This window comes from Lutra lutra, chromosome 7 (genome assembly GCF_902655055.1).
Source record: "Lutra lutra chromosome 7, mLutLut1.2, whole genome shotgun sequence".
NCBI lineage: Eukaryota > Metazoa > Chordata > Mammalia > Carnivora > Mustelidae > Lutra > Lutra lutra.
In genome coordinates, this window is record NC_062284.1 from 81,159,188 (window position 1) to 81,178,916 (window position 19,729).

The 19,729-nt window shown below is 42.5% G+C and overlaps 2 protein-coding genes across 7 annotated transcripts in view; one reads left to right on the forward strand and one right to left on the reverse strand.

The window, feature by feature from the left end:
- HECTD1 (HECT domain E3 ubiquitin protein ligase 1) overlaps positions 1 to 798 on the reverse strand; it is a 95,133-nt gene extending 94,335 nt beyond the window's left edge. For all 6 annotated transcript variants that reach the window (XM_047737922.1, XM_047737920.1, XM_047737919.1 and 3 more), the window contains exon 1: positions 660 to 798. The gene's annotated coding sequence lies outside the window, so the exon portion shown is untranslated. The remainder of the gene's footprint in view (positions 1 to 659) is intronic.
- Positions 1 to 19,729, forward strand: part of LOC125104497 (translation initiation factor IF-2-like) — an 88,787-nt gene that overhangs the window by 183 nt on the left and 68,875 nt on the right. Inside the window, exon 2 of the mRNA XM_047737081.1 lies at positions 250 to 1,635. Coding sequence (XP_047593037.1) covers positions 250 to 1,107 — 858 coding nt within the window. The 3' untranslated portion in view covers positions 1,108 to 1,635. The remainder of the gene's footprint in view (positions 1 to 249; positions 1,636 to 19,729) is intronic.

Below are 19,729 nucleotides of genomic sequence, written 5' to 3' on the forward strand. Positions count from 1 at the left end.
AGAAGCAGACCCAAGAGTCAAGTCGTTACAAAAGCCCGTAGGGTCCCTGACGGAAGGACAGCTTTGGATCCCAGGTAACCCAGCTTCAAGAGTGTGAATCCAGCCACGGGTCCCGGTGGGCACCCAACGGCGGCGGCCAGCAGGGATGACCCACACTCCGGGCCCAGCCTAGCCCCGCGCCGGAAGGCGCAGGCACCGCGCTCTGGTTTCTTGGCACCAAACCCTGCTAAGTTAGCTACCTGTGTTTAGGAGGGGGAAGTTCTGGAGGAGAGGCAGCAAGCCTCAGTGCCCAGAGCAGGCCGCCGGGCCGAGCAGGGCGGCGGGTCTCTCGGGAGCGGCGCCCGGAACTTCGAGGCTCGGGGGGACGTCCCTGGCCCGACGGGGAGGCGAACCTTTCTCAAGGGCAAGGGGGGCCCGCCTTGGGCTCCGGCTCGGCCAAGCCAGGCTCCGGCTTCAGCAAGCCGGGCCCCGCCGCGGACAGGGCCGAGGGAGGGGAACAAAGGGGCTAAGCGGGTTAGTCGGCAAGCAGCCCGGGCGACCTCACCCGGAGCCGGGGTCTCGCTCTCCGCACGCCGCCGGGCATCCGGGATCCCGGCCCCCAGGTCGGGCCCTTCCGACCGCCTGAGGCTCTTCCGCCTCCCCGTCCCTCAAGCTCTTACCCGGGCTTGTCGTCCCAAACCGCTCTGGTCCAGCTCCGAGCAGGCCGCGGGCAGAGCCAGGCCCGGCCGCGGCCCTCGAGTTACCAGGAAGCCGCAGGCCGCGCAGGTCGAGCCGGGCAAGCGGCACAGGAAAAGCCGCGCCTTGTCCCTCCCCTTCCTCCGCGGGGACCTGGTAACAGGGAAGCGAGAGGTTCTCCCGACCGGCGGCAGCCAGCGCACGTCCGGTCCCCGGCACGCGGCTCCTCAGGCCCGCACCTCAGAGGCCCGCGCGGTGCTGCCGGCAGCAGCGGGGGGCGGCCGCGTCCATCGCGATCCCGGAGGGGGAAGGGAGGAGGGTCGGGTAAGAGCGGGGCGGGGAAGCTGCGGAGGGCAGCGGAGCTCGGCGGAGGCGGAGCAAATCGACTCTCCCGGCAGCGACCCCACCGGCCGCCAGGTGGGGCGCTGCTGAGAGCGGTCAGACGGCGGCGTGGTAGCCCCAACCTGGGGAACCCGGCGGCAGGACGCGTGGCCCTCAGTACCAGGACGCTCTGGCCCTGAGGGCCTCAGAGTCCCCTGTCAGCTGTCGCTTTTCTGTCGTGCACCCGCTCCCAGCACCCCCGCACACTGGTGCACGCACGCTCAGCCTGTTTTGCACCGTGCCTACACACTTAGCGTGCTGCTGCTTTTAGGCCCCCACGCTACACGTCATCGCTGTGGCCAACCTGTCCTTGCCGAGCCCCCGCCGGCCTGCCGGCCCGTACTGAGCCGCAAGCTCCTCTCCTCCCCGCGGGGCAGCCTTACTCGAGCACGGAAGTGCGTCGCAGGAGGAAAAGCACCACCGTGGGGTCTTAGGAGGCAAGCCGCCCGCAGTTCACCAGAAGGAAAACCTTTCACCACAGGCCTGGGAAGTAAATATTTTCCAGCAGTATCTCCATTGCAATGATAAGAGAACTGAGGCTCCAAAAAAAAGCGTAAATTCAGGCCCAGTGACATCCCGGTAAGCAGCACCGCTAAGAGTGTGCTTTTGACTCTTTTTCCTGTGGGTTGTGGTCTCGAGTACATCCGTGGTTATTCCCGTCAAACGTTTTGTGTTTCACACCCTTTAAAAATAAAATGAGCCTGCTTATAAGACCTATTTGGAGATTTTTTGGATGTAGTTCATTGGAAATGTGAATATAGCTTTTTTTTTTTTTAAGATTTTATTTATTTATTTGACAGAGGTCACAAGTAGGCAGAGAGGCAGGCAGAAAGAGAGGGGGAAACAGGCTCCCTGCCAAGCAGAGAGCCGGATGCGGGGCTCAATCTCAACACCCTGGGACCAGGACCTGAGCCGAAGGCAAAGGCTTTAAACCACTGAGCCATCCAGGCGCCCCAATATAGCTTTTTTTAAATAAAGAAACGAATCCCTTGGTTTCTGAGATAAGTAAACCCATACCTCAGTCACTCTCACTGTACTCTCCCCTTTTCATCTTTCATGACAAAAATGAATATTACATAATAGTATTTGAGTTGTGTTCCTTTAAGCAATCTTCACATGCTGGAAGAACCAGTATTCTGGAAATTACAGATTTGCACTTCAAATACATATAGACACAGATCCCACTGTCACAGGTCATGGTCCCTAGGTCTCCCATTAAGAGTTCAAATCAAGGGCGCCTGGGTGGCTCAGTGGGTTAAGCCGCTGCCTTCGGCTCAGGTCATGATCTCAGGGTCTTGGGATCGAGGCCCGCATCGGGGTCTCTGCTCAGCAGGGAGCCTGCTTCCCTCTCTCTCTCTCTGCCTGCCTCTCCGTCTGCTTGTGATCTCTCTCTGTCAAATAAATAAATAAAATCTTAAAAAAAAAAAAAGAGTTCAAATCAAGAGAAAAGGGTAGAGGATCCTACTATCTTGTCACAACTACAACACATGACAGTAATTGTTTGGGAGCTATAACTATGACGTGGAGCTGCCAATAAAATCTTCAAGGAGGAAGATCTTTCTGGACTTTGAAGAATTGGTGGAATATGGACAGTGCAAGGGAGGGGGAAGAATACAAGCAAAGTCTGGTATTGTCTGACAAAGGAAAGAGGAACTGTGCCCCAAAGTTTCTGCATTAAGCAATGAAGTGGGGAGAAGGTGGGGACTGGAGCAAGCAGGGCCTTGAATGCCAACTGCAGAATTTAGGCTTAGATAAGTAACAAGTTTTGGATTAGAACACGGTGACGAGAATAATTAGAGTCTTAGAAAGATTGATGGAATGGCTAAAAGGAGCTACCAAGACAAAACAGTTAGCTGGGAGGTTGCTGAAATCCTCCAATGGTGGAGGAAGGAAGGGCCAATAAATGTAACAATTATTTTTAAAAAGATATATCAGAATTTAAATATTAACTTCAATTCTTTTTTATTCTTTTTTTTTTTAAGATTTTTTTTTTTATTGAAGATAGAGCGAGAGTGAATGAGAGAGCATAAGCAGGGGGAACAGCAGGCAGAGGGAGAAACCGGCAGAGGGAAAAACAGGCAGAGGGAGAAGCAGACTCTCCACTGAGCAGAGAGCCCTGAGCCCCAAGGATTAGTCACCTTAAGCTAAACTTACCGTCTTGTTTTTTAACTTTTAATTTTGAAATAAGCTTAGACATTAAAAAAAAAGTTGCAAATAAAATTAAGAGTTCCTATATATATATATCCCTCATGCAACTTCTCCAAATGTTATAATTGGGATGCCATAGTTGAAGTAAGTGAATTTCAAGAAGGCGTTTGACAAGATTTCCTTTAAAATCTTAGGTACAAGGTGCTCAGTTGGTTATGCGTCTGCCTTCACCTCAGGTTATGATCTGGGTCCTGGCATCCAGCCCTGTGTTGAACAACACAACGGGCTCCAGGTGGGGTTCCCTGCTCTGCAGGGAGTCTGCTTCTCCCTCTCCCTCTGCCCCTGCTCCTTCCGAACTTCATGTGTCCACTTTTGCACACTTTTGTGCTCTCTCTCAAAGAAATAAATAAAAATCTTTCTATTTATTTATTTATTTATTTATTTGACAGAGAGAGAGAGAGAGAGAGAGAGATCACAAGTAGGCAAAGAGGCAGGCAGAGAGAAAGAGGAGGAAGCAGGCTCCCTGCTGAACGGAGAGCCCAATGTGGGGCTCGATTCCAGGACCCTGAGATCATGACCTGAGCCGAAGGCAGAGGCTTAACCCACTGAGCCACCCCAGCACCCCAATAAAAAATCTTTTTAAAAATTTTTAAAAAATATCTTAGATATAAATATGTGCATTCTCTACTACAAAATTCACTTTTGATTTTCATTTTTTTAATATTGCCTTTTTTTTTTTAAAGATTTTTATGCATTTACTTGACAGAAAGAGAGCCGAGCATGGGGATCTGCAGGCAGAGGAAGAAGGAGAAGCAGGCTCCCCACTGAGCAAAGAGCCTAATGCAGGGCTCAATCCCAGGACCCTGGGATCATGACCCGAGCTGAAGGCAGACTCTTAACCAAGTGAGCCACCCAGGTGCTCCATATTGCCACTCTTTAAATGAAAAATATTAAAATTCTTATTGCCAAGAAAGAGGTGGGTCAGATGATAGTGTTGTTAGATAAAGTTGTAAGGTGAAGTCCTGGTTACCTGAACAACTATACCCAGAGAATGTTACTTAATGGACAAATAACTCCTTGGTGAAAAGTTTGTAAGATGCCAGAGCCTTTGTGTTGGCCATGTACTGTTGGACAACTTTATCTAACTAACTTCTTTTTTTTAAGATTTTATTTATTTATTTGTCAGAGAGCACAAGCCAGGGGAGCAGGCAAAGGGAGAAGCAGGTTCCCTGCTGAGCAAGAAGCCCGATGCAGGACTTGATCCCAGGATTCTGGAATCATGACCTGAGCCAAAGGTAGACACTTAACCAACTGAGCCAGCCAGGCATCCATATCTAACTGACTTTGAACAAAAAATTTGAGGGTATGGATGATATGTTGTAGTATCTGATGAAGATTCAAAGATATTGCCACAGAATGCAGCACTGAGACAAAATGAACAAAATTATTTTAGTAAGTCTAAATATTAAGGACAAAATATCATATTAAAAGATTGAAGGAAAGCTGCCTTCGAAGTTTAGGGAACAAGCCATTAGCACTTCAGTTTACTGCATACTCTGCGTGAGCCAAAATGGAGGCTTAGGATGTGGTTACCACCCTCCTAACTCAAGGCAAAAAAGACTACACTCCTCTGTTCTGCTCTGACCTCATTTGAAGCACTGTTTTAGGCTTAGGAATCAGTTAATTAACATGGAGAAGCTGCAACATGCCCAAGGAGGGTAAAACAGTTGAATGGACTGGACTTGTTTTGCCTGGGGAAGTGAGGACGTGGGAACATGACTATTACCTTCAATTGTTTCATGACCTCTCCTATGGAAGAGGGAGCCAACCTAGCATGCCACACAAAACAGCAGAACTAATAATAAAATAATATTAATAGCTGACATTTTTGAATATTTAATATATGATACACATTTTACATGCATTATCTTGTTTACTATAATTAGTCAATGAGGGCTTTAGTTTCTATTATTATCCTTGTCTTACAGAATAGTAAAACAAAGCTCAGAAAGACCAAGGTCGCACAGGTAATATGTCAAAGTAGTTAATACCCTTAGTGAAGTAATACTTGTAATACATTTAGAAGAGTGTTAGGACATGATAAATGTCTAATAAAGTCTAGCTGCAATAATAACAAATAGTACTATAATTATACTTAAATATTATTATTATTATTATTGTATTGACAGGCTGATGACTCTCAGCCTTGGCTACACATTGAAGTCTCTTAGAGCACTTTTAAAAATACTGATGGTTGGATCTTACCTTTAGAGATTCTGACTGAAGTAGTCTGAGATATGGCCTGATCATCTGACATTTTAAAGATTTATTCATTTATCCGAGAGAGAGAGAGAGAGAGAGATTGAGCGTGCATGCACAAACAGGAGGGGCAGAGGGACAGGGAGAAAAATTCCCAAGCATACTCCTTGCTCAGTGTAGAGCCCGAATCAGGGCTCAGTCCTATGGGAGCCTGAGACCATGACCTGAGTGGAAACCAAGAGTCAGTCACCCAACCAACCGCACTACCCAGGCTCCCTGGCATCTGACATATTTATTCCTTCCTTCCTTCCTCCCTTCCTCCCCTGCTCCCTTTCTGATTTTATTTATTTATTTGAGAGAGAAAGCCCGAGCACGGGGTTGAGGGGGCGGCCAGAATCTCCACTGAGCAGGAAGCCTCAGAATCTTCCTGAGCAGGAAGGCTGGATTCCAGGATCCTGGGATCATGACCTGAGCAAAGGCAGCCACTTAACAACTGGGCCACCCAGGCACCACGTTGGCATCTGACATTTTAAAAGCTCCCCAGGTGAAGAAAAATTTACAAAAATACATCTGATAAAAACTACTATGAAAATGAAAATAAAGCATTCTTCAAGCTGGGTGGAGCCTACTTAAAAAAAAAAAAAAAAAAGGACTCTTGGGGCGCCTGGGTGGCTCAGTGGGCTAAAGCCTCTGCCTTCGGCTTTAGCCGAATAGAGCAGTCCCCCCAAGCCATACAGTGTGGGAGAGAAGTTCTACGTGCCGCTGGAAAGACTCCTCGCTTACCCGAAGGTGAACCGCTTGGTGGCAGGCAGCACGGAGAAGCTGCGCACGGTGCTCGCAGAGGGACTGCGGCTGAACGCTCAGACCTCCGTGCAGGTGGAGTTGGTTGACTACCGCACACAGCGCCTTTTCGATGAGCATTTAGTCAGCCCTGCGCTGGAGTCCTAAGTGAGGCAGCCTCGTTTGCAATTTTCTCTAATCGTGTGTTTTTTCATAGGGTTTTTGTAGGGCGGTGGAGGGCCCATAATGTGCTTGTTCATGTTTGTTAGACCCATGTTGAATGTGACTTTTAAAAAAAATTTTTTTTAAGCAAATTGGATTATCAAATAAAACCTTTCCCCAGGGAATAAGTAGTTTTAAATTAAAAAAAAATTTTTTTTTATTTTATTATTATTATTTTTTTAAATTTAAGCCAGGATCCTGGGATGGAGCCCCACATCAGGCTCTCTGCTCAGCGGGGAGCCTGCTTCCCCCTCTCTCTCTGCCTGCCTCTCTGCCTACTTGTGATCTCTCTCTGTCAAATAAATGAGTAAAATCTTTAAAAAAAAAAAAACTCTCAAAATTCAGCAATAAATAATGAATAATTCAATTTAAAAATGGGCAACAGATCCAGACACCTCACCAAAGACATGACAAATAATTATATGAAGAGATGTCCAATATTACATATCATTAGGTAACTGCAAATTAAAACAGTATGATACCAGGGCGCCTGGGTGGCTTAGTGGGTTAAAGCCTCTGCCCTCCGCTCAGGTAGTGATCCCAGGGTCCGGGGATCAAGCCTGGCATCGGGCTCTCTGCTCAGCAGGGAGCCTGCTTCCTCCTCTCTCTCTCTGCCTGCTTCTCTGCCTACTTGTAATTTCTGTCTGTCAAATAAATAAATAAATAAAATCTTTAAAAACAAAAACACAGTATGATACCACTCTACACCTATTAGAATGGGCAAAATTCAAAACAATGGTAAGACCAAATGCTGATGAGAATGTGGAGCAAAGGTAACTCTCATTCATTGCTTATGGGAATGCAAAATGGTATAGCTACTTTGGAAGACAGTTTGGCACTTATAAAACTAAATATATTCAGGGGTACCTGGGTGGCTCAGTTGTTGTGGCTTCTGACTTCATCTCAGGTCATGATCTTGGGGTCCTAGGATCAGCCCTAAGTTGGGCTCCAGCGGGGAGTCTGCTTGTCTCTCACCCTCTCCCTCTCCCACGGGTCTCTCCTTCTTCCATTCCCTACTCTCGCTCTCTCTTTCTCTCAAATAAATAAATCAAATCTTAAAAAAAAAAAACAACTAAACATATACTTACCATATGATCCAAAAATTGTGCTCCTTGGTATTTATCCAAATGAGTTGAAATCTTATGTCCACATAAAAACCTGCACATGAAAAAAGAAAAAAATACACATGGATGTTTATGGTAACTTTATTCCTATTGCCCAAATTTGGAAGCATCCAAGATGTTCTTTAGGAGGTGGATGGATTAATAATAATAACCTGTGGTACATCCAGACAACAGACTATTATTCAGTCCTAAAAGAAATGAACTACTGGGGTGCCAGGGTGGCTCAGTGGATTAAAGTCTCTGCCTTAGGCTCAAGTCATGATCCCAGGGTCCTGGGATCGAGCCCTGCATCAGTATATATGCTCAACGGGGAGCCTGCTTCCTCTGATCTCTCTGCCTGCCTCTCTGCCTACCTGTGATCTCTCTCTGTCAAATAAATAAGTAAAATCTTTAAAAAAAAAAAAAAGAAATGAACTATTAAACCATGAAAAGACACAGAAGAACCTTAAATGCATATTACTAAGTGAAAGAAGCGAATCGAAAAAGGCTACATACTAAATGATTCCGACTATATAACATTCTGGAAAAGGCAAAACTATGAACACAATAAATAAGATTTGTGGTTACCAGGACTACACGGGAGGGAGAGCTGAATAGATAGAATACAGGTGATTTCTTAAGGCAGCGAAACTATTCTGTATGATACTACAATGATGAAAATGTGTCATGATACATTTCATTTGCCAAAACCTATAGAATGTACACCAAGGGTGAATCCTAATGTAAACCATGGGCTTTAAGTGATAGTGATATGTCAATGCAGATTCATTAATTGCAATAGATATACCAGTCTGGTGGGGATTTTTTTTTAAGATTTTATTTATTTATGAAGATTTTATTTATTTACTTGACACAGAAAGAGAGCACAAGCAGGGGCAGTAGAAGAGGAAGAAGCAGGCTCTCTACTGAGTAGGAGGCTGATGTGGGGCTGATCCCAGAACCTAGGACCATGACCCGAGCCGAAGGTAGATACTTAATGAAATGAGCCACCCAGGCGCCCCTGGTCAGGAATATTGAAAGTGAGGAAGGTTGTGCATGTAAAGGGCAGGAGGTATAAGGAAACTGTACTTTCTGCTCAATTTTGGTGTACCTAAAACGGCTCTAAAAATATAGTCTAGTCTGTTAAAAAAATAAGTTCCCCAACTGAATCTAATGTGCTGCTAAGGTTGAGAACTACTGGCCTAGGTTTTTGTATGCATAATCTCCAACAATTCTTCTAATATCCATCTGATAAGGTATCTGTGGTTATCCTACTTTACATATAAAGAAACTGAGGTCTGGAAGAATTAAATAGTTTGCCAAGTTCACCAAGCTAGTAAAATGGGAACTGATTTTCACACATTTGCTCAGCCAACTCTCATATGTATAGCCTTTTTACCATACCACCTTTTAATAACTGAAGCTGGTAGAGCAAAGAAAAATGCATTGCCTCATGAAGTAATAACTCCCCAACACTGGAAATATTACAGAAGAATCTGGATAACAGGGGCACCTGGGTGGCTAAGTTGTTGGGTGGCTGCCTTTGGCTCTGGTCATGATCCTAGAGTCCTGGGATCAAGTCCAGCTTCGGGCTCCCTGCTCAGCAGGGAGTCTGTTTCTCCCTCTGACTCTTCCCCTCTCACGTTCTCTCACATTCTCTCACATTCTCTCTCTTTCAAATAAATAAAATTGTTTAAAAATGAAAGAATGAATGAATGAATAAATAGAGTCTAGATAATAAGAGGGATGGCACAGATGACTACACTGTTTTTGTTTTTGTTTTGTTTTGTTTTCAGCATGAAGGAAGGTAGAATAGGTTATCTCTCTCTCTCTCTCTCTTTCTTTTTTTTTAAGTTTATTTATTTATTTAAGTAATCTCTACACCCAATGTGGGGCTTGAACTCACAACCCAGAGATCAAGAGTTGCATACTTTCCTTCCTGAGCTAGTCAGGCACCCTAGGTTATCTTGAATATTCCTTCAGACTCTAAGAGCCAAAGAGTTGAAGGACTTGGTTTGAGAATTAGACCTGTCCTTTACATAGCTGTGAGAGCAAAAAGTCACCTAACTTGTCTGTGCATTTTCTCTTGCGTAAAATAAAAAATAATGCTTATGCTAACATAGATCATTTTTCATATATATTAAATAATATTAGAGAATTAAATTTTTTGTTAAAATCTTTTGCTAACTGTAAAGCTTTATAGAAATCAATTTTATAGCTTTTTAAATTTTTTAAAGTAAGCTCTATGTCCAACGTAGGTCTTGAACTCACAGCCCTAATAACAAAAGTCACATGCTCTACTGACTGAGCCAGCCAGGCACCGTTACAGAAATCACTTTTAACTTGAGATGGCTAATGATCCTAAAGCCTCCCTCATATCACAGTGCTCCTTTGTTTACAATGTCCAAAGGCTCCCCATTGCCCAAAAAACAAACTTCAGAGTCCTTAGCATGGTGTTTAAGACCATTAGCAAACTAATTCCAATTAACCTCAATGTTCTCTTCAGCCACTAACTCTACCTAGGTTCCAGCCAAATTTCATTTCCTACTGTTTCAAAATGGCCACACTCTTTCATAGTTACAGCTTCTCAGAAATTGAGAGAAGCCAGGGATACTCCCATTTCCAATTAAAAGTTGAAGAAATGCCCGAACAGACATTTTTTGTAGCATATTTGAAATGTTTACATCTAATGATGCTTTTGATACATAAAAAACATAACATCATATAACTGTGTTATTCATAAGGTAAAATTTATTTTTAAAAATTAATTCATTAATAATGTCAGTCAGTGGGATAAGAGTTTAAATTTGAATGATACCTCCATTTCTGAACCTGTGAATCAATCTCAGTTAACTGTATATATTGAAGGTACTTCGTAAAAGTGGGGCCTTTCCCTGTTTCCCAAAAAGGGAACAGTGATCTCTTCCCTGTTTCCCAAAAAGGAACCCTCTTCACACTTCTGTGCTTCTCCACATGGTCTTCCTAATGTCTGGCCAGCTCCAACGGAACATTTGAGATTTAGCTCACATATCATTTTTGAAGCCTTCTGACCTACCATTCATAACCTCCTTGATGTTCTCAGTGTAGTTGACAATATTATGTGGTAAGTATTATCATGGAGGAAGACAAGGGAAATGTGTTCACATCTACCTTCTTCTAGACTTTTACGTAGTTCGTGGAAGATGAAGTCTGTGACTCACTGTACCTTTTACTGTGTCTGGTACATAGCAATTCCCAATGGCCATTCTTCTCCTCTTCCACCCCCCTCCTCCTCCCCCTCCTCCCCCTCCTCCTCCTCCTCCTCTTCCTCCTCCTCCCCCTCCTCTCCCTCCTCGTCTTTCTTCTCCTCCTTCTTTTTTCAAGATTTATTTATTTGAGAGAGAGTGAGTGAGCATGAACTGGGGGAGGGACAAAGGGAGAAGGAGCAAGAGAATTCCCAAGCAAACTCCCTGCCTATCACTATCCCCTATGCGAGGCTTGATCCCAGGACCCCGAAATCACCTGTGCTAAGTCAGGCATTTAACCAACTGAGCAACCCAGGCACCCCCCTCAATGGCCATTATTCTTGTATTTGACATGTAGGTGAAATATTAACAGGTAAACATATCCTTTCTTGGGACATATATTCAGGTATGGTCAATTGCCTTCACAAGATCTTCTGTTTTCATCAGGGCTTTATTCTTTTACTTGAATGCTCTTGTGATAGGATTTCATATTTTAATTTAAAATAATATAATAAAATCACAATAAAAGTCAGCAGTTTTGGAATAAGGTTTCTTTAAAGGACACTATAGGGGCGCCTGGGTGGCTCAGTGGGTTAAAGCCTCTGCCTTCGGCTCAGGTCATGATCCCAGGGTCCTGGAATCGAGCCCCACATAGGGCTCTCTGCTCTGCGGGGAGCCTGCTTCCTCCTCTCTCTCTCTCTGCCTGCCTCTCTGCCTACCTGTGATCTCTGTCTGTTAAATAAATAAATAAAATATTTAAAAAAATAAAATAAAATAAATGAATAAATAAAATAATATAATAAAATCACAATAAAAGTCAGCAGTTTGGAATAAGGTTTCTTTAAAGCACACTATAGGGGCACCTGGGTGACTCAGTCAGTTAAGCATCTGTCTTCAGCTCAGGTCATGATCCCAGGATCCTGGGGTCGAGCCCCTGAACCAGCTCCCTGCTCAGTGGGGAGCCTGGTTCTCCTCTTCCTCTGCTGCTCCCCCTGCTTATGCTTGCTCTCTCTCTTGCTGTCTCTGTGAAATAAATAAATAATAAATAAAATCTTTAAAAAAAGATGACAAATTCTAGTAATAATGTCATCTAAGACTCACTCTTCCAAAGGTTTCAAAAATAATGTATTTAAAAATAAATTCTAGAATTTTGACAGTTTATTACAAGATTCACTGTATCTAATATATCTCTCTTGGAAGTGAAATCAAAAACCAAATTACAGTTGTAAAAGTTGTGTGCTTTATGTCCCTAGATATTCTTGCTCTAAGACTGAAAAACCCTTCTATAATTTGCTGCTCGTAAATATCCTATAGTTTTCATCTTAAGGAAAATTATTCTTGAAGACAGATTATTATTCTTCTTTAGCATACTTGGGTACATAATAGTTGCTTTGTAGGCTTAGAGGAAAAGTATCATCTGCTTTACAAAAATTCATTCAATAAAAAACTTTCAAGGAGGGGTGCTTGGGTGGCTCAGTGGGTTAAGCCTCTGCTTTTGGCTCAGGTCATGATCTCAGGGTCCTGGGATCAAGGCCCATATCGGGCTCTCTGCTCAGCAGGGAGCCTGTTTCCCCCCCACACACCTCTCTCTACCTGCCTCTCTGCCTACTTGTGATCTCTGTCTGTCAAATAAATTTTTAAAAAAATCTTTAAAAAAGAAAAATAATCGCCAACCACCTTGAGATTATTATCATTAACGTTTTGATAACATTCGTATGGCCTTTTTTGTTGGCATAAGTATAAACATATATAAAATCATATGTATTATTAATTATGATCACATTTTTTTAATGGGCTCAAGGGCAACTGGGTGGCTTAGTTAGTTGGGCAACTGCCTTCAGCTTGGGTCATGATCCTGGGGTCCGGGATCGAGTTCCACGTGGAGCTCCCAGCTCCATGGGGAGTCTGCTTCTCCCTCTGGCCTTCTTCCCTCTCATGCTCTCTCTCACTGTGTCGCTCTCAAATAAATAAATAAAATCTTAAAGAATAAATAAAGGGGCTCAACACCCAATATGAAGCCAACATGAGGCTTGAACTCACACCCCTCAGACTGAGACCTGTGCTGAGATCATGAGTTGGCCACAAATTGTGATCATATTATTAAACACTATAAAGTTAATATGACATTTAACAAGTCTTAAACCTTTTTCTTGGACTTCTTACGTTACCAAAGTCCAAAATTCACCTACCCATCACTATCCAAACTCCTGGATGATTAAAAGAGGTTTTTTTTGGTGTTTTTTGTTTTTTGTTTTTAATCCCTTTTATTAGCTAACTAAAGAAGTCTAAGGACTAGACTTTGGTTACCCACGCCAGGAAAAATAGCTACTTTTCTTCAGCTATGAGGATTAAAACTCTACTCCCAGAGATCAGTTTTTTTGTGATAGCAGAATTGAACAGGTGGGCAGTTATTCAAGTAAAGCTGCTTAGGAGAAAAAGTCTATCTAGGTCATTCAAAACCAGAATTATCTTTGACTTCCTCAGAGGTCATTTGCCATAGATTATCTGAATCCTTGTCTAGAAGACCTAAGATGATAACTCAGAATTTAATATAAACTTGGAGCCCATGGAATATTGTTTGACTTACTAGGCAAATGCCAATGGCTTAAGGATACCTGCAGACTACCTATATATATTATTAATATGGGAATGTGGTTATGCTAAGATAGCTAGAGATTAAGGCAGGGAGTTTCTTGGCTAAGGAAATTAACCACCAAGTTTTCAAGGAAATGTTATCTATACTAGTTTTTCTTAGACAATCATCATGACTATATGATTTCAATGTTTTTTGTTATTCAGTTTCTTTAGGTTCATATTCAATTTCCTGATGTGTATATCATATAAAATACATAATATATTATATAACCACTATCTAATTCTGGAACATTTTCATCACCTTAAAAAGGAAACCCCAGGGGCACCTGGGTGGCTCAGTGGGTTAAAGCCTCTGCCTTCGGCTCAGGTCATGATCCCAGACTCCTGGGATAGAGCCCCGAATCGGGCTCTCTGCTCAGCGGGGAGCCTGCTTCCTCCTCTCTCTCTCTGCCTGCCTCTCTGCCTACTTGTGATCTCTGTCTGTCAAATAAATAAAATCTTAAAAAAAAAAAAAAAAAGGAAACCCCATACCCGTTAGCAGTTATTACTATTACATTCTCTCCAAGACCTAGTACCTGGAAACTATTAATCTACTTTGTATCTCTACACATTTGCCTACTCTGGATATTTAGTATAAATAGTATTATACAATACATGGCCTTTAATATCTGGCTCTTTCCATTCAGCATTTTGTATTTAGGGTTCATCCATATAGCATGTATCAGAACTTCCATTCTTTTTTATGGCTGAGTAATATTCCATAGCAGGAGTAGACCACATTTTCTTTTTCTACCCATCAGTTCATGGACATTTGGCTATTTTCAGTTTTTGGCTATTATAAATAATGCTGCTATGAACATTCATGTACAATCTTTGGGTAGATACATGTTTTAATTCTCTTGGGTATATACCTAGGAATGGAACTATTAAACTATATTGTTTAATTTTGGGAAGAACTTCCAACTGATTTCCAAAACAGCAGTACATTTTACATTCCATCAACCATGTATGAGGGTTCTACACCGTGCATCTGTGTTTTTTATTACAGCCATCTTAGTGGGTGTGAAGTAGTATCACATTTCCCTATTGACTAATGATGTTTGATGTAGTTGTTTTTTGTTGGTGGTGGTTTTTTGTTTTTGTTTTTGTTTTTGTTTTTATGTTGTCGTGTTGGTGGGGTCCAGAGCCAATGGCCAAGAAAGAGTTCTTGAGACATCTTCAGTGGAAAATGGTGATTTTATTAAGCATGGGGACAGAACCCATGGCAGAAAGAACTGCTCTCTCTGCTGCCGGCTGCTCTCTGCTGCCTCTGATCATGAGCAATGGCTTATTGTATATCTTGGGATTGGGATAAGTAAAGATAAGGGAAGTTCTAAAAAGACTCTCATATGTTAAAGAAGACTCAGGATCCTGGAGGAATGTTATAATCTGCCTATCTCAAGTATTTGTTAATGGACTGCAGGTTATAGGGAGATTTAATTTTTTTTTAAGATTTTATTTATTTGTGGGGCACCTGGGTGGCTCAGTGGGTTAAGCTTCTGCCTTCAGCTCAGGTCATGATCTCAGGGTCCTGGGATTGAACCCCACATCGGGCTCTCTGCTCAACCAGGAGCCTGCTTCCCCCTCTCTCTGCCTACTTGTGATCTCTCTCTGTCAAATAAATAAATAAAAATCTTAAAAAAAAAAGAAAGAAAGAAAAGATTTTATTTATTTGTGAGAGAGAGAGAGCATAAGCTTGGGGAGCAGCAGGTAGAGGGAGGAGCAGGCTCCTCACCAAGCTAGGAGCCCAATTTGGGACTTGATCCCAAGGTCCTGGATAGTGACCTGAGCCAAAAGAAGACACTTAACTGACTGAGCCACCCAGGCATCCCTAGGGACACTTAATATTATCTACATTCCTTCTGCCTCAGTTTCCCACATCAATGTTGAGCACCTTTGTGTGCTTATCAGCTGTTCATATATCTTCTTTGGAGAAATGTCTATCAAAATTCTTTACCCAGAGGCTCCTGGTGGCTCAGTCATTAAGCATTTGCCTTCAGTTTAAGTCATAATCCCAGGGTACTGGGATTAAGCCCTACCTCCAGTTCCTGCTTAGCAGGAAGCCTGCTTCTACCTCTCCTGCACCCCCTGCTTGTGCTCCCTCTCTTGCTGTCTCTCTCTCTCTCAAATAAATAAGATCTTTAAAGAAAAATCTTTTACCCATTTTAAAATTGGGTTATTTGTCTTTTCATTGTTGAGCTGTAAGGGTTCTTCGTATATTCTGGATGAAAGTTCCTTGCCAGATAAATAACTTGCAAATATTTTCTTATATTCCATGGGATGCCTTAAAACTTTTTTTTTTTTTTAATCATTTAGCTTCCTTCAGAGTCTCTGGTCCATTCAGTATGTTTTTGTTTGTTTGTTTGTTTTAAAGATTTTATTTATTTATTTGACAGACAGAGATCACAAGTAGGCAGAGAGGCAGGCAGAGAGAGAGAGGGAAGCAGGCTCCCACTGAGCAGAGAGCCCGAAGTGGGGCTCGATCCTAGGACCCTGAGATCATGACCTGAGCCAAAGCAGAGGCTTAACCCACTGAGCCACCCAGGCGCCCCAGCCTTAAAACTTCTTATTGGTGGGGGCTCCTGGGTGGCTCAGTGGGTTAAGCCTCTACCTTTGGCTCAGGTCCTGATCTCAGCGTCCTAGGATCGAGCCCCACTTCGGGCTCTCTGATCAGTGGGAGCCTGCTTCCCTCTCTCTCTCTGCCTGCCTCTCTGCCTACTTGTGATCTCTCTGTCAAATAAATAAATAAAATCTTTAAAAACAAACAAACAAACAAAAACATACTGAATGGACCAGAGACTCTGAAGGAAGCTAATGATAAAAAAAAAAAAAAGTTTTAAGGCATCCCATGGAATATAAGAAAATATTTGCAAGTTATTTATCTGGCAAGGAACTTTCATCCAGAATATACGAAGAACCCTTACAGCTCAACAATGAAAAGACAAATCCCAATTTTAAAATGGGTAAAAGATTTTTCTTTAAAGATCTTATTATTTGAGAGAGAGAGAGACAGCAAGAGAGGGAGCACAAGCAGGGGGTGCAGGAGAGTAGAAGCAGGCTTCCTGCTAAGCAGGAACTGGAGGTAGGGCTTAATCCCAGTACCCTGGGATTATGACTTAAACTGAAGGCAAATGCTTAATGACTGAGCCCCAGGAGCCTCTGGGTAAAGAATTTTGATAGACATTTCTCCAAAGAATATATGAACAGCTGATAAGCACACAAAGGTGCTCAACATTGATGTGGGAAACTGAGGCAGAAGGAAATGTAGATAATATTAGTGTCCCTAGGGATGCCTGGGTGGCTCAGTCAGTTAAGTGTCTTCTTTTGGCTCAGGTCACTATCCAGGACCTTGGATCAAGTCCCCAATTGGGCTCCTAGCTTGGTGAGGAGCCTGCTCCTCCCTCTACCTGCTCCCCAAGCTTATGCTCTCTCTCTCTCACAAATAAATAAATCTTTTCTTTCTTTCTTTTTTTTTAAGATTTTTATTTATTTATTGACAGAGAGAGATCACAAGTAGGCAGAGAGAGGGGGAAGCAGGCTCCTGGTTGAGCAGAGAGCCCGATGTGGGGTTCAATCCCAGGACCCTGAGATCATGACCTGAGCTGAAGGCAGAAGCTTAACCCACTGAGCCCCCAGGTGCCCCACAAATAAATAAAATCTTAAAAAAAAATTAAATCTCCCTATAACCTGCAGTCCATTAACAAATACTTGAGATAGGCAGATTATAACATTCCTCCAGGATCCTGAGTCTTCTTTAAATATGAGAGTCTTTTTAGAACTTCCCTTATCTTTACTTATCCCAATCCCAAGATATACAATAAGCCATTGCTCATGATCCAGGCAGCAGAGAGCAGCCGGCAGCAGAGAGAGCAGTTCTTTCTGCCATGGGTTCTGTCCCCATGCTTAATAAAATCACCATTTTCCACTGAAGATGTCTCAAGAACTCTTTTTGGCCATTGGCTCTGGACCCCACCAACACGACAACATAAAACAAACAAAAACAAAAACAAAAAACACCACCACAACAAAAAACAACTACATCAAACATCATTAGTCAATAGGGAAATGTGATACTACTTCACACCCACTAAGATGGCTGTAATAAAAACACAGATGCACGTGTAGAACCCTCATACATGGTTGATGGAATGTAAAATGTACTGCTGTTTTGGAAATCAGTTGGAAGTTCTTCCCAAAATTAAACAATATAGTTTAATAGTTCCATTCCTAGGTATATACCCAAGAGAATTAAAACATGTATCTACCCAAAGATTGTACATGAATGTTCATAGCAGCATTATTTATATAGCCAAAACTGAAAATAGCCAAATGTCCATGAACTGATGGGTAGAAAAAGAAAATGTGGTCTACTCCTGCTATGGAATATTACTCAGCCATAAAAAGAATGGAAGTTCTGATACATGCTATATGGATGAACCCTAAATACAAAATGCTGAATGGAAAGAGCCAGATATTAAAGGCCATGTATTGTATAATACTATTATACTAATATCCAGAGTAGGCAAATGTGTAGAGATACAAAGTAGATTAATAGTTTCCAGGTACTAGGTCTTGGAGAGAATGTAATAGTAATAACTGCTAACGGGTATGGGGTTTCCTTTTTTTTTTTTTTTAAAGATTTTATTTATTTGACAGACAGAGATCACAAGTAGGCAGAGAGGCAGGCAGAGAGAGAGAGGAGGAAGCAGGCTCCCCGCTGAGCAGAGAGCCCGATTCGGGGCTCTATCCCAGGAGTCTGGATCATGACCTGAGCCGAAGGCAGAGGCTTTAACCCACTGAGCCACCCAGGTGCCCCTGGGGTTTCCTTTTTAAGGTGATGAAAATGTTCCAGAATAGATAGTGGTTATATAATATATTATGTATTTTATGATATACACATCAGGAAATTGAATATGAACCTAAAGAAACTGAATAACAAAAAACATTGAAATCCTATAGTCATGATGATTGTCAAGAAAAACTAGTATAGATAACATTTCCTTGAAAACTTGGTGGTTAATTTCCTTAGCCAAGAAACTCCCTGCCTTAATCTCTAGCTATCTTAGCATAACCACATTCCCATATTAATAATATATATAGGTAGTCTGCAGGTATCCTTAAGCCATTGGCATTTGCCTAGTAAGTCAAACAATATTCCATGGGCTCCAGTTTATATTAAATTCTGAGTTATCATCTTAGGTCTCTAGACAGGATTCAGATAATCTATGGCAAATGACCTCTGAGGAAGTCAAAGATAATTCTGGTTTTGAATGACCTAGATAGACTTTTTCTCCTAAGCAGCTTTACTTGAATAACTGCCCACCTGTTCAATTCTGCTATCACAAAAAAACTGATCTCTGGGAGAGAGTTTTAATCCTCATAGCTGAAGAAAAGTAGCTATTTTTCCTGGCGTGGGTAACCAAAGTCTAGTCCTTAGACTTCTTTAGTTAGCTAATAAAAGGGATTAAAAACAAAAACAAAAAACCAAAAAAACCTCTTTAATCATCCAGGAGTTTGGATAGTGATGGGTAGGTGAATTTTGGACTTTGGTAACGTAAGAAGTCCAAGAAAAAGGTTTAAGCTTGTTAAATGTCATATTAACTTTATAGTGTTTAATAATATGATCACAATTTGTGGCCAACTCATGATTCAGCACAGGTCTCAGTCTGAGGGGTGTGAGTTCAAGCCTCATGTTGGGCTTCATATTGGGTGTTGAGCCCCTTTATTTATTCTTTATTTTATTTATTTATTTGAGAGCGACACAGTGAGAGAGAGCATGAGAGGGAAGAGGCCAGAGGGAGAAGCAGACTCCCCATGGAGCTGGGAGCTCCACGTGGAACTCGATCCCGGGACCCCAGGATCATGACCCAAGCTGAAGGCAGTTGCCCAACTAACTAAGCCACCCAGTTGCCCTTGAGCCCATTAAAAAAATGTGATCATAATTAATAATACTATGATTTTATATATGTTTTATACATGCCAACAAAAAGGCCATACGAATGTTTCAAAACGTTAATGATAATCTCAAGGTGGTTGGCGATTATTTCTTTTTTAAGATTTTTTAAAAATTTATTTGACAGACAGAGATCACAAGTAGGCAGAGAGGCAGGTAGAGAGAGGTGTGTGGGGGGGAAACAGGCTCCCTGCTGAGCAGAGAGCCCGATATGGGCCTTGATCCCAGGACCCTGAGATCATGACCTGAGCCAAAGCAGAGGCTTAACCCACTGAGCCACCCAAGCACCCCTCCTTGAAAGTTTTTTATTGAATGAATTTTTGTAAAGCAGATGATACTTTTCCTCTAAC